The 15,766-nt window shown below is 43.0% G+C and overlaps 1 protein-coding gene across 5 annotated transcripts in view; it reads right to left on the bottom strand.

Moving 5' to 3' along the window:
* Positions 1 to 15,766, bottom strand: part of BCL11B (BCL11 transcription factor B) — a 173,439-nt gene that overhangs the window by 87,322 nt on the left and 70,351 nt on the right. For 3 of the 5 annotated variants that reach the window (XM_056852248.1, XM_056852246.1, XM_056852247.1), the window contains exon 3: positions 1,863 to 2,069. The exons of the other annotated variants lie outside the window; for them this stretch is intronic. In XM_056852248.1, the coding sequence (XP_056708226.1) occupies positions 1,863 to 2,069 (207 nt within the window). The remainder of the gene's footprint in view (positions 1 to 1,862; positions 2,070 to 15,766) is intronic. 5 annotated transcript variants of the gene reach the window in all.

Here is a 15,766-nt window from a genome sequence, read left to right as displayed (position 1 = left end):
CTCAGGGAAATGTATAGATTAATGCAGTGGTTCCCAAAGCAGGCAGTACCACCCCCCGGGGGTCGGTGGGATTACCTAGGGGGACACAAAGAGGCAAGAGAGCAGCAGAGGGGCGCTAGAGGCGGGGCCCTTCAACTGTGTTGTTCACTCATTTACAATAGATCAAGCTATGGAACTATGCTGGCAAATTTGGTAGAAACTATCAGAATTTTTTTTCCAGACTTTGAAGAGCTGGTACCACTGGATTAAGTTAATCAGTTTTGTTGAATAAATTTCAACTAAAAAGTTTTAATTTGATTTTGAATAGATGTGCAATTAATTGTGACTGTTTAGAAATTTTATTGTTATTATCTTCTTTAGTGCATCATGCAAACTCCTATTCTGAATAATGCTTTTGATAGAGTAGGGGGCACTGGGGTTGTGTTTGTGAAACCAAGGGGCAGTGGCCAAAAAGGTTTGGGAACCACTGGATTAATGTGAGGCTTGCCACATGTTCCTTATTTCAAGGAACTGTTCTTTATTTAGTATTAATAGAAATATTCTCATAGAAGAACAGATGAACTGAAACTGGCAAAAAGCAACTTTAATATATTACAAGAACGGTATGTTTTAATAAAGCACCATTTATGTTCAGACACATATCATACATCATTTTCTTACAAGATGTTCCTTATTTTTGAATTCCTCAGGTGGCAGCCCTGGTTAATGTAGCTGAATGGGACATAATTTTGTTTATATTGTATAAGTTTGTAAAAAAATTTTTGAAGCAATAGAAATCTGATTATCTGGAAATGTTCTTGTAGTAGTTTCTAGTATTTATATATAGTACAGGAAAAATGTGTAGGGTAATATATCCCTGAATATCCAATGGAACCGTCTTATAAAGATATTATACTTTATTGTCGAAGGCTTTCACGGTCAGAGTTCATTGGTTCTTGTAGGTTATCCGGGCTGTGTGACCGTGCTCTTGGTATTTTCTTTCCTGACGTTTCACCAGCAGCTGTGGCAAGCATCTTCAGAGGAGTAACACTGAAGGACAGGGTCTCTGAGAGACCCTGTCCTTCAGTGTTACTCCTCTGAAGATGCCTGCCACAGCTGCTGGCGAAACGTCAGGAAAGAAAATACCAAGACCACGGTCACACACCCCGGATAACCTACAAGAACCAATATTACACTTTACTCCACCATTTGGCCCACACAGGTTTAACTTAAGGATCTGAGCTAGTGGTACCTTTCCCTCAAGAAAAACTAAGTTGACCTTAACTGAATTTTTGTCACTCATTGGGTTTAGACTGAACTTTGACTGCCATTAGTGGCATATTCTTTCAATGGTAATTAACACGTATAATATGGTTTCCTTACACTGCCGTCCATACAAAGCATTGAGGAAACAAGGCTAGATGGAAGAAATTAGCAAGAAGCGTGTTTTGTTATAGCAGTGGAGGGAAAGTATATGGACCTCAAGTATGCCATATGCCTATGAGATCTGAAGAAAGACTTCTATATAAATCATTACACAAGGAAGACCTCAGATGTTAAACGTTATCCAGTTAAGCTTAAACAGCCCAGAGAAATCAAGTCTTGATATCTGGAGATCACATTTATGCGAGGATTCTCAGACATTTCTTCAGGAAACCAGAAAAGCAGCAACTGGTGGCATCATCTGAGGCCATCCAGGCCTCCCCCCCACCCAAAAAAAAAGAACAGGAAGAGAAGACAGATCTCCATTCCCTTCTTGGAGACGGCAGGGAATTTTGACCGGTGCTTTGGTTGCTCCCAAATGCCGACGGCGCTCCCACAAGAAAGAGAGCGCCGCGTCGGCAGCTGACCTTCAGATAGTGACAATAAAACGTTTCTATTACCTGACAACTGACAATGACATCCATATGTGCCTGACGTCTCAGTCTGAGACCAGCCAACTGAGACTGCGCGCGCACCACAGCAGGGCAGGCTAAGGCAAGGCGGGATTGAGGTCAGAGCACGGAGAGGTGGCGGTGCGATCACTGATGCGTGAGGGTGGGAGGAGGCAGTTATGGAGGCCGCCGGCAGCTTTGCAGGCCTGGACGGCCCTGAGGAAAAAACAATAGAAAAATCTGTCAGTGGTACCTAGGTCTGAAGGGAAAGTTGGAAAAAAAAATACAGGAGCAACGTACAACTGCCGGGCCTTATTCATAGCGCACAAATTCACAGGGTTGCGGGACTGGAAGTTCCCGAAGAACTGAAACGGGCCATATTACGGAGGAGACAAGGGGGCGTTTCGAACATTTTGTTTGCTACCTCTCGTTGTGTTTCTATTACCATTTTGATTCTATTTACCTGGGGACTTTTTATTGGGTGGGATACTTTTCACGCTCACCCTACGCCTTCCAGATGGAGCTGGGTATAAAATAACAAAGGAATCCATTATCTTTATTTCTTGTAAAGACCTCCCGCTCTGAATCTGTGGCCACCTGGTTCCTGTCTTTTTATGCACTGTTCATATTTTGGGATCTCTCTCAACACTCAATAGAAAATTTGTTAACGGGTGGAGTTTAGCAGAATAGCGCACATCCAGACCAACTTCGTTCCTTCTGTTTCGGAAATGCGTGCTTCGTTTCTGGAAGCATCATCCAGCAACACAAAATGTGCTTTTAAAAAAAGCAGAAGTTGTTGGGTAGAACTGCAATTCATACTATTGCTGCTTTCTCAATCAGACCAATGCTGAAAACTGAAGTAACTATGCATGGAAATAAGAGGTCACCTGTTTTTAACTGAAGTTAACTATGCAAGGAAATAAGAGGCCAATGACCGGTTTTTAACTACCTGTTCTCATCTTGCCCCTTTAACACAGTAATTAATAATTAAATAATAAATTGCCAGTTGAGAAAGTGACTACCTTCCATCTAATAAAACAGTATACCCAAAAAAATATATGCTACAGTAAACTAGGTAGAATCCCAGCACTTTCCCCTCTGTCTTTTCCTTCTGCTATGAAGTGGTACAGCTACTGATCAAGCCGTTGTCTGGAAGATCCAACAGGAAGGGGCTTGTGATGACCAATGAGAGCAGTTATTTTAGAGGCGATGCGCAAGAAAAGCGGAGGAGGCTGCCGGAGCCGTGGGGCCCACGTGCTCAGGAACCAGATCGACAGGAAGGATTATTGTTTTACGGCTATCCTAATGCAGCTGGCCATCAGAGAACTGGAGACGGCGTCTTGCCGAGCTGCCACTGAACTGGGCTCGGCACACCGGCAAAGTGCAGCCGACTGTCAGCTCAAGCAGCTTCGCGAAGGTGCCAGGAATGAAGCTCCCAGAATAAAGCATTCACAGGCCGCTGTGGCTGCCTTTGCCACTTGAGCTACAGCCAGATAGCATTTTGCATTCTCCGTTTTTATGTATTCCGTTCCCACGTACTGAGCCCACAAAGAATACAGCAACCTTTCCCCCCCTCCTTAATAGTTGGGGGGGGGAATGGATATCGTATTCCTCCAACTGTATTATTCATTCTTTAAAACGCATCTAGAAATCATCTGTTATTTAAAACAGTATTTAGTCTCTGCTCCTGCTCTGTTGGAAGCATTTTCTCTCTTGCTCTCTTGGCAGTAGTCAGTACATAGCGCTATGACTTAAGCAATTAAATAAAAGCATAAAAAATGTGTACGCAGACACACATCGCATGAAGTTAACCTTCAGTCAGCGCTAATCGGAACTCAGCCCGGCTGCTGTATATCCTGATCTTCAATCACTACGACTTCCGTTACATCTTTATTTAAAGCCAGTGTTTACCTGAAGCGTTTGAATTAGGGTAGTTAACAATCAAAAGGAGCTTGTGTCATAAATTTACAAGTCTCACGGGCGAGGGAGTTTATTCCATCGAGATTTCCATTCTACCTTATTCACAGAGCTCGGAGAGCAACAATTAAATTAAAAAAATGTATATGAGATGAACAGATAAAGCGTCTAGCAACACTACAACTAAAACAAATGAACATTTAGCTCCAACCACCAAGTGATGAAATAAAGCATGTTCCTACACAAGGATATCCAGAAGGCATCTAGTCCTGTGATTTCAAGGAGGGGGGAATTCTAGAACAGCCACTTAACAGCGCAATCCTAAAATGACTTTTCAGCGACCACGCCCCACTGAATAGACCTGAGTGGAATTCTGAGTAGAGCTGCTTAGGATTGCTGTCTACCATATCCATGCACCACTGTTATTTATATTTGACATAGAGGTGGATCCAACCACTGGTGAAAAAGGAAGCAAGGGGTCTTCTTTGACCATCAAAAAGGCTATGCTGGGGATCAGGAAACCACGGGGGATGGGGGATGTAGTAAGAGGTGTAACTGAGTGAGACTGAGTGAAAAAAACTCACTGGATCCAACTTATGGTGTTGCCAAGCAAACATGGGGGAGTGTCGTATGGGATATTGGAGAGGAGACTGTAGAATCGTTTAGAGACTGATCCTTATCACCGTGGCCATACTACAGTACATTTTTCTGACAAGTTTTCTGTGCCCACAAGGTTTCTCTACTACATTTCACCATTAATTTTCCATCACAATGCCCACAAAACACCCTTTGGCAAAGACTAGTTTTTGAATGATAACAACTCTGTGCAAAGATACAAGAACACAAACACCCGCAACAACAGATTTTTTTTTAAAGATACCTTCTCCCTACATTTCAAAGCAGTACCTATTTTCTAATGCATCCCTATTCATGTCGAGTGTCCCAGTTCAAAAGCAACAGCTAGCATGTTGAACTGACAGCTACACATGTGAATCCAATAGGGGTACTTCATCCTTGGCAGAAGTTCCAGTCCTCCAGTCTGCTCGGACTGCATGTGATTTTGTCATTTATCTTAAATGGCTAAGAGACTACAAGGGCAAAACATTTGTGTGAAGCGGTTGCCAAAACCACAAGTGAAGGGGTCTAAATTCCCGGAGTAATTCCAAAGCATCAAGGGGGGGGGGGATTGTGTGCATTTGTGAGAAGATGCTTCTTCTTTAAAAAATAAAAAATCTGCGTTTGGGGGGATTTACCCCCCTTTCACAACTTTTTGATCTCGCTTTGGATTGCTACACAAACAGGTAATAAACGCACTAAGAAGGACTATATATTGTAAACCAGAGATGACTTTTTTGCACTATGATAATGAAAGCAGATGGCAGGCACTGGATGTCTGAATAGACAGAAACAACTTTGCCTGCAGTTTGAAAAGCAAAGCAATAAAGCCAGGACCTATTAATTCAGCGAGGGCAGGCCACGAACAAGGGAAGCTTCCCAAAATTATTTCTTGAAATTCTGGGTTGTGGTGTTGTTTTTAAATATAAAGTAGGGTTACCATTGGCATGGGTCAATTCAGCCCGGCTGCCACGAGACCTGGAAATGTGTATGTTGGACAATGAAAAGTGTGGATTCATCCACATGTCCACATTCGCCACAATTAATTGCTTGGTCAGAGAGGACCAGTGGGTGATCCATCAGACACTGCGAAAGTCACGCATCAGGACAAACCGTAGTTCTAGATAGGATTGCCAACCTCCAGGTACTAGCTGGGGATCTCCTGCTATTACAACTGATCTCCAGCTGATAGAGATCAGTTCACCTGGAGAAAATGGGCGCTTTGGCAATTGGACTCTATGGCATTGAAGACCCTCCCCTCCCCAAACCCCACCCTCCCCAGGCTCCACCCCCAAAACCTCCCGCTGGTGGCGAAGAAGGACCTGGCAACCCTAGTTCTAGACAACCATAGACTGCTGCATAGGACAGAAATGTAACAATAATATTTAGGGAAAGCCCTATATAAATAGTGCGAAAAGATTTCATATGTTTCACATGCCCACTAACAGCTGTAATATAATGGATTGTTTCAGGAGGACACTTTCATATGGGAATAGGATTGTAATCTATTGCACTGTGTATGGTATGCATTATCTGTTTTTTACAGCACTGAATTTTCCCTTTGTAAACCACTCCCTGCATTACAGTGAGCCAGGCCCTAGACAGTTTGTAATCCTAGTCCTACTGCATTGTTTATTCAATCTCTTAGGCTGTCTGATTGAATTGTGCTTTATAGTTTGCAATCCACCTTGAGTCTCTGTGAGAAAGGCAGACTATAAAGTAAAAGAAAAAGCAGGCACTGGATCAACCATCTTCATCAGAACCCTAGAAGTAGGGTTGTCAACCTCCATGAACTACAGTAGCTGGAGATCTCCTGCTATTACAACTGATCTCCAGCCGATAGAGATCAGTTCCCCTGGAGAAAACGGCCGCTTTGGCAATTGGACTCTATGGCATTAAAGTCCCTCCACTCCCCAAACCCCACCCTCCTCAGGCTCCACCCCAAAAACCTCCTGCTGGTGGCAAAGAGGGACCTGGCAACCCTACCTAGAAGGGAGGCCAATATTACAGTGTTCAAATGTTTTATATAGGGTTGTGTGTGTGTTATATACACAAGGGACTGAATGACAGTGCCTTGACTGAAGTTCATTTCAGTGACTTCCTGGGTGAGATGTAGAGTTGCCAACCACCAGGTACTAGCTGGAGATCTCCTGCTATTACAACCGATCTCCAGCCAATACAGATCAGTTCCCCTGGAGAAAATGGCTACTTTGGCAATTGGACTCTATGGCATTGAAGTCCCTCCCCAAACCCTGCCCTCCTCAGGCTCTGCCCCAATAACCTCCTGCCAGTGGCGAAGAGGGACCTGATAACCCTAGTGAGGTGATATTTAATTTCTAACTCATAGCTCAATCTCCTTCCTAACCACAAGGCAACATGAGATAACCCCCAAAGCTCAAAATGAAATTTCCCTCCAGGCATGCTGCAATAGAAAGTGAAGAAGCAGAACCACAACCCATTCAAGTTTCTGATTTCCCCACTCCTTTATAGCAAGGGACCAGAAAGAACAAAAAGGCCCACAGGCCCCAACTCGTAATGCAGCCTCTTCTGACCAAGGGCTGTGCAGTCTGTCTCTAACAAACCACACCTCTATTAAAAACAAGGATGGTAGATATCTTCAACACTGAGTCACCATCCTCAGGCTCTTGAGCAGATGCCAACCTGACCCAGAGAATATCACAGGCAAAGCAAGGCCTCCCTACATTAGACCCAAGTGATACCTCGTGAAAAAGACAAGGAAGATTACTCTAAATGACAACAGATTAGAACACCAAATGAGGACCCACAAACTACACAGTCCAACATTCTGGCCAATCTCTATGGGCCACTAGCACCAAAATTCTCTTTATTTCAGGACTAGGGGTTGCCAAACTCCAGTTGAAATTTGGAGATCTCCCAGAATTACAACTGATCTCCAAACTACAGAGATCAGACCTGAGGAGAAAAGGGCTGCTTTGGAGGGTGGGCTGTATGACATTATACCATGCTTAATTCCCTCCCCTTCCCACACCCTGTCCTCCTCAGACCTCACCCCTAATCCCCAGGAATTTCTCCAACCCTGAGTTGGCAACCCTGTTTAAGGATCAATAGTAAGTATTTTCCAAGGAACTACCATGACAAATCCAGCTACATCTTCAACAATAACAGACCAAAGCAACAGAGTTTTTTATAATTACTCTCCAATAAAATAACTGATTTGCAATTTGTTTTTTTGTTTTGTTTTGTTTTTTATCACAGGTGAGCGATCCAATAGCCAAAGAACTGGGAAGATCTATTAACTAAAAGAACAAAGAAAAGAGTGTGGAAAACGGAGACACCATATTTGTCTTTTCAATGCAGAAAATATAGCGGCCAACAGGCAGTCCAGGAATATTACGTGCCCCTTGATGTCCTGCCCTCAGATGAAGGGGTTTATGCAGTATTTTTATGCAAATATCAGCACAAAAATGGGGTGGGTACGGGGGAAAGAAGTTTGCCTATTTTAACTGTACATTGATAAGGAATATTTCTTTGAAAACCTTTATCGTTGCACTGTTGGGATGATACAGCTTTAAAAGACTTCAGAGTTTCTCACATCACAGCTCTTAAGATTTATTTACCCTTGATTCTGAATAGATTTGTTATATAAGGGAATGGGAGAAGCGAGGGAGTAGGTTGGTTGGGGGTGGTTAAGAGCTTACTTTTGTCTCTCTTCCATTATATGCTAATGAACTCTCTTTCTTGTTCCATTTTCTTGCGTTCTGCAATGTGAGTTACAAAACAACACAATCTCAAAGTCAGGAGATAAAAATACAGACTGAGACGTATTCCGCACAAACTCCGTTGAGGCGCACCAAGAGGACAACTAGTTTCAGTTACATTTGCACCACTGGATTTCCTGGTACATTTGCAACCGGAACTATGTCCAGTGCTACAGTCCGTACGGAACTGCTTTTTAAGTCAGTGACCTATCACATATACCAGGTTGAATTCCTGCAGTTGTTCATCCAACCCTCACCCCCCTACCCCGCCCCCTCCACCCCAAAGAAAAGCATTCTAATCCAAACGGCATCTGGGAAATCTTGAGTTGCTGAAATGAATGACTGAGATCAATCCAGATTTTGCATTATTGCACCATTACAGTGCAGACTGTAGCGTCTCTGGTCCTTGCTGTCAAATGCTTCCAGTTGAAGAGCAAAGACTTTATGATGTTTCCACTAAAACTGCAGGTTTTGATCATGTGTCAGCCTCAAAAGGGGGCAAAATATGGAGATACTTACCAGTCCAGAAATCCAAACTGCACACATTAATAAAAGTTACAACCTAGATGAACACACATCATTTGCCAACTAAGCACAGAACGAAAGGGATCCCAACAGTTTAGCCTGGAATTTATACTAGATCTAAGGGTTGATCAACCTTATCGCAAATGAAGTGGCATTTGCTTTGATGCTCTGTTTAAAAAAAAGTCTTCCATCCCTGAATTTAGAGTCTTTTACAGACACTGTCATCCCTATTCTATTCAGATAAACTGGAACAGAGAATAAAATCTACCTGATCCATAGATAGCTATGGAACATTTAGAGCAACATAAGAAAAAAAAAACAGAATTATGTTGGCATAGTATTTTCTGAACCAGTACAATAGAAGAGCTAGCTTTTAACGCTTAATTTCAGTTGAGTGGCTTAATTTTAATCTTTTCCAGAGAGACACAAGACTTGGAACTGGAGTCTCCCTTAACAGGAGTTATCTACTATTCTTCTAAGAGCCCCCTGTTTTCATGGAAGAATGCCAATGTGTGGCTTGCATTTAAGTCTTCTTTTCAACATGTAATCTAATACTTTGATTTTCCATTTGAGAAAATAGGAGATCTCTCTCTGTGTCACAAACAGTACAATAGTGTCTTCTGCCTTCATCCTAAATATGAAGCCTGTTCCCAATAAGGTCAACTGGAATTTTAACACCGGAATTATTCCTATTATCTATTCACTGTATTTTATCCCACTTTTTAGCAACCTGATGTGACTGAATATAAAACAAACAGCCCTGGATTAAGTATCCTTTCTGCAGATGGGCGCTAAGACTTTAGGATTGTAGACACTGATGAATACCAAACACATCTAAGAATTATTTTTGTACTTCCTCTCTCCATACGTTATCCCTTCCCCCCCCCCAAAAAAAAAGAGTAAAGAGAAACAAACTGCAAAACACCACTGAAATTTAAAACATTACAAAACAAAGCCACATTTCAGGTATGGTCTTCATTTATTTTCATTTGCATCTAGGAAACAAAGAAAATAGCGCTAATGCAAAACCATACCCACTTTTTTTTTAAAAAAAGGAAAACCTTTTAGTGTTTTAATGTTCACTGTGGGATATTTACACTTCATACGATGGTTCTTGTTAAGGTATTTCTGATGTTCGGAGTGGCCTGCTAACAAAAGCCGCATTTTCTTCCTTGCTTAAAACCTTGTGCAAGAGGATTTACAATTCTCTCGAAAACCATACAAGCTATACATTATTCCTACTCTACTGATGAAGAACTGCAGGCTGCCTCACATCTTATGGCAATAACATGTACATACTTGCAAATGATGGGTCTCTGCAGCATTCTCTGTAATAGCGTGCGAGCCTGTTCTCTCTCTTTTTCCCCCTCGTATGAGCCAAAGAGACCCATAATAACCCCGGGCCCCACAACATGCATATAGTATATACATACCATTAAAAAGAGACAAGCATGGAGGAGGTTTTCCTGGTACAGAAATAAAGCTTCAAGGCAGGATACAGGTGTGTATCCGCTACCTGCCGTAACATATGATACAACCTTGGGAGTGTATTCACTTTGAGTCTTAAATCACTTTTGAGACTCCCTCTGTACTATGTGTGTTAATGGATGACCCATGGAAAATGCAGAAGATAAAACAACAACAGAGGAATGGAATTTGTACGATGAATTAGCATTCCAGCCAATGCATGTTTCCCATTCCCACTGCACACTGAAACGATAGCTGCTCTACACACCTTTTTGTGTGCAAATGCCCTAGCACTACATGACAACAGGAAGTCCAAAGCAATCCAAAAAAGCCATGCCTGGGCATTAGTCCATTAAAACAAGAGTATTTAGCGGTTCGTAGCATTTATAAACCTACATCGATGGAGGGATGGCCAGATGGAATGTGGAATTTCCGAAGCCTTTAAAAGTAGAGGTGTCCATCTTTGCCATAGTAAGACAAGGTTCAAAGCTACAATTTGAATCTCTGCCTCCAGACAGAGCTCTGTGTTTTCTGTTATTCATAGTTGTTGGGTTGTTTTTTTCACATTGACTTTGTAGCATGTCTACATAGGTGACACACACACAGCGATCATCCTTCTGCTAAACTCTCAAAGAAATGGTGCAAAGCCTTTCCAAAAAGAGGTTGACTCACTTCCTTTTCCTGTAACAATTGTTCAACAACAAAGTTGTGGATCATCTTTCTGTATTCCACTGCAGCTTCTCAACTATGATCTAATACTTTCCCTGAATCCTACATCAAAACCCAAACATAGAAATGGGTGCATGTGTATCCCCCCCCCAAAAGGCAGAAAACACCATGGTTTGAACAGTTGTAATACACACACAGTACTGCAAGAAAAAACTCAAACATATGCACACTGACTTTGCATACCAAGATGTACACAAGCAACTGCACACACAAATTAATGGCCATTTATGAATGGGAGGTTTTGCCTTGGATTTGCCACTCTCTAGATGAGCATTTTTCCCATCCGGATTCTCAAAACTCTGCAGGGGGCTTATTTTTGAGTTTTGAGAATTCGGATGGGGAAAATGTGAATCTAGAGAGCGGCAAATCCAAAGCAAAACCTCTCATGCATAAATGGCAAATGTAAAAAACTCAAATGCACATTTAGCGTGTTTTTGTGAATACACAAGATCAAACTACGATTGATTCCTACTACTCTCTTCGAGTTAAACACCACTTTAAACTTGCCGGCATTTTCTCTTTTTTTGGCAAGCAAGGATTCCTTCTGAATTGATACTTTATAGTTGTTTCTTTATAGTTAGGATTCCTACTGATATTGCATAAATGAGTCATAGATCAAGAAAAGCAATACTGAGAGCAGGAAGAGTATCCGAGAGTGAGGGACACTGGGATAGAAACTTGACAGTCCCCTTACTCCCTCCCCCTCCTCCCTCCCCCCCCCACACCAAGACATTAATTCTCACAAGTCGGAGAAAATTACTATGCATGAATGCAAAAAGCATGATCAGGAGTAATTAACATGGCTTCATATGCAAATTTTATTAATGCAGAAGTACAAAGTCATTATGCAAATGAAACTTACGTCAACTCTCTTGACAAATATTCATCTCTGCAGCTCAAGTTTCTCCCTTTTCTAAAAAAAAATTGTACTTTCAATTTTTAAAAAAATAAAATGAAATCAAGAGGGGGGGAGAGGACAAGTATTTGACAAGTTTGCCAAGTTTTTTTTTTTAAAACCAGAGAAATTTATCCTTGCATTGTTGATTGGGGGGGGTTGTTGTTGGCAGGTATACGACAGCTCATAGAGAAAGGCGGGGGGGGGGAGAGAGAAAGCTACCAGCAGCAGGCAGCCAATCAAAACGCCAGCGGCAGTAACGAGGGCGATTGATGACTGTTTGGCTTTACTGTGCAGGGTAATGAACTAGAATCCAGTCTGAGGAAGGGGAAAAAATATGAATATTCATGAAGCTGTGCTCCTGCCTTTGATGATTAAAGAAATTTTTAATATTCAAATAAGCGCTTGCCAAGTGATTAACAAAGAACAAGCACGCAGGAATATGGAAATGGAGCTGCGGAAGATTTGGGAGACCGTGCAGCAAAGTCGGCACCGAATTTTCACAAACGAGATGGGCAGATAACCCAATGGAAACTGTACCATTTTTAATCAAACGAAATAAAACCAAAAATTTGTCGGTTCGATATTTTTTATCTGCTGCTTTGTTTTGTTTTTTTCAAGGGTAGGCTAGGGAAAGGGGCCTAGGTGGGCAGCAAGATTTGGATCAGAGAAAGGGAAATCGTAATTAAATACACTGTTTGCTCACAGACTAAAAGCCCATTCGCTCACAAAGCCTACCCTGAAAAGAGGATTGGGGTGTTTTTTTAAATATATATATATATATTATTTTCTGGTTTGAAACTGATAGAGCTACAAAAGAATAATTCTGCTGGGAGACTCGAATGCATTGCTTTTCCTAATGTGATCCCGAAAGGTGTTAATTGCTTCAGGGAAGGTGTAGAGAACTTCTGTATAACTGTGATCCCAAGAAAGGAACACAGGAAACAGCTTCACACTACTACTGCTCCATCTTGCTCAGTACTTTGTACTCCAAGCAGGATAACTATCCAGACTCCCAGGCAGAAAAGGGTCTTTTGCAGCCCTGCTTCCGAGGAGATTAGGGTTGCCAGCTCCAGGTTGGGAAATATCTGGAGGTCTTGGGAGTGGAGTCTGAGGAGGGCAGGGTTTGGAGAGGGGAGGGACTTCAATGCCAGAGAGTCCAAATGCCAAAGCAGCCATTTTCTCCAGGGGAACTGATTTCTATCACCTGGAGATCAGTTGTAATAGCAGGAGATCTCCAGGCACCACCGGGAGGTTGGCAGCCCTAGAGGAGGTCCCTTTGGTGGAGAAGCCAGGGACTAAATCTTGCACCTTCTGCACAAAAATCATGGGCTCTACCACTGAGCCAGTACCTCCTGCAATCCTTGGCATCTCTGACGAAGGGAGTTTGGCTCTCAAAAACTTATATATTGAAAATTGTGTAGGTCTCTAAGGTGCTACTGAATTCAAATCTAGCTCTTCTCCCACAGACAAGCACAGCTACCCTTTGAAACTATCTCCTTGGCATCTCTTGTTCTAATAATCAGATAGTAGTTGATGTGAAAGACCTCTAACTGTGACCCTGCAGAGCCAGTATCGGTCAGAGTAGACAATACCGACCTTGATAGACCAAGGGTGAGAATCAGTATAAGGCAGCTTCATGTGCTCAGTCTTATAGGGGTAGGGGCATTGCTCAATGATAGAGAATCTGGTTTGCATGGAGAAGATCCCAAGTTCAGTCCCTGGCAAGTCCAGGTAAAAGGATCAGGTGAAAGACCTCTGCCTAAGACCCTGGAGAGCAGCTGTTGGCCTGATAAGAAAATACTTACCTTGACAGACCAACAGTCTGATTCAGTATGAGGCAGTGTCATGTGTTCGCATGACATGCACAATGAACACCATGTGCTAAATAAACCATACTTTGGTCCATCACCAGTGAATAGCAGTCTAGATAGAAGGTCCTCAATGGCGCCCACCGACACCTTTTCTGGCACCCACCAAATGTTTTTAGGAAGTGGGTGGGGCCAGCAAGGCTTCTGATTGACTACTGGAGATTTGATTGGCTGTGGAGATGTTTTTAAATGTTGCTTTGGCAGGAGCTGTGGCAATCATTTTTTGGCTGGTTCCACCTCCTGTGGCAGCCATTTTGTGGCAGCCATTTTGTTGCTGCATCCACCATGCCATATCAAAAACACAAATGAACCCACAGGCTAAAAAAGGTTGGGAACCCTTGGTCACACTATATAATATTCTACTGTGCAACTAAATATGTACAAGACTCACTCAAGGCAACATCTGCTCATGCTGTAGAGTCCCCTCTGTGTAACGTGTCCCAAGGAAATGAAATTCTACAATATAAACTCTGTGCCAGAAAGACCCTTAATTCTGCAAACTGCGTAAATGATCCAGTGTTTCCCTCTGGCATCATTCCTATGAGTTTGCTAATTCTGGTTTTACTAGCTGTGAGAAAGAGCAACAAGCTATGCAGCGCACTGAAGGCCTGCCACCAATCATTGGAGAAGTTCAATGGCAGAACATGTTTGGCTTACAAAAGATCCCAACATGCAATCTTTAGCATGAATTTATATTTAATCGGATCTCAAGTAGGCGGGCTGCAAAGACCTCGGCTGAATAGGGACAAGAACTTTGTATCAAACGCGCAATGGGAGTTTTGTGCTTCCCAGACGCAAGCTAGTCCTTCTCTGCTTGCGACTACAACATGTGAGGAGAAGCAGCTTTGGTTCCCCCCACACTCGCACACTGTTTTCACATCTTCAAACTGCCTCTGGGAACTGCTATTGGCTCTAGGGTTGCCAACTTTCAGGTAAGGCCAGGAGATCTCCCAGAACTACAGCTGGTCTTCAGACTACAGACATCAGTTCCGATTAGGATTGCCAGCTCCAAGTTGGGAAATACCTGGAGATTTTGGGGGCAGAGCCTGAGGAGGGCAGGGTTTGGGGAGGGACTTCAATGCCATAGAGTCCAATTGCCAAAGCGGCTATTTTCTCCAGGGGAACTGCTATCTATCGGCTGGAGATCAGTTGTAATAGCAGGATATCTCCAGCTAGTACCTGGAGGTTGGCAACCCTAGTTCCAATGGAGAAAATGGCTGCTTTGGAGGGTGGACTCTATGGCATTATATCCCACAAAAGTGCCTCCCTTCCCCAAACCCCACCCTCCCCAGGCTCGGCCCCCAAATCTCCAGGAATTTCCCAACCAAGAGTTGGCAGCCCTAACTGGCTCTGTTGCAAATAATTACATGTAGCCATGGAAGTAACGTGATTTTAACAGATGGACCAATGGTCTCATTCAGTATGACGTTCGGCTACCTCAGGCACATATATACAGGATGGAAAGGGTGTGGCAGTTCCTCTCCCATGGATAGGGTTGCCAACCGCCAGGGACTAGCTGAAGATCTCCTGCTATTACAACTGATCTCCAGCCGACAGAGATCAGTGCCCCTGGAGAAAATGGCCACTTTGGCAATTGGACTCTATGGCATTGAAGTCCCTCCCCTCTCCAAACCCCGTCCTCCTCAGGCTCCGCCCCCAAAACATTCCACCGGTGGCGAAGAGGGACCTGGCAGCCCTACTCATGGAGGTTTCACATTTTCCCCCAACCTTGTTTCTCGCTCCATGCAGAGTGTGGCCATATAAGGCCGCTTCCCAGGTTTATTCCTGGGGTGGCAGAGAGGACCATTCATCTGCCAATCAATGTGCTCTATCTGTAACCAACATCCAAATGTAACTGCAAGTAAGAAAGATGTTCTCCTTCTGCAGCAGTTTTCTGTACAATTTAACAGCAACGACAACAACCAAAAGCCCTATTAGCTTTACATAATGTCTGATCAATTCAGGCTCTCACAATTGAACAACTCCACTAAAGATTCATACTGAAGCACATAATAATGGCATTAGCTGCCAAATGGTTCTGCAGTTCAAATACATCTCATTAGCAGCTGACGACATCAACTTTTTGGCAATTTTGAATGTGATAAATCGAGTCCCTGTACCTTCGCTGTGCCTTGCCTGGCTGAGCATTCTTTG

The sequence above is a fragment of the Euleptes europaea genome, chromosome 6, assembly GCF_029931775.1.
Source record: "Euleptes europaea isolate rEulEur1 chromosome 6, rEulEur1.hap1, whole genome shotgun sequence".
In the NCBI taxonomy this organism is placed as follows: Eukaryota; Metazoa; Chordata; class Lepidosauria; order Squamata; family Sphaerodactylidae; genus Euleptes; species Euleptes europaea.
Note: the sequence above shows the minus strand (reverse complement) of the source record. Positions and strands in the feature narration are given on the sequence as shown.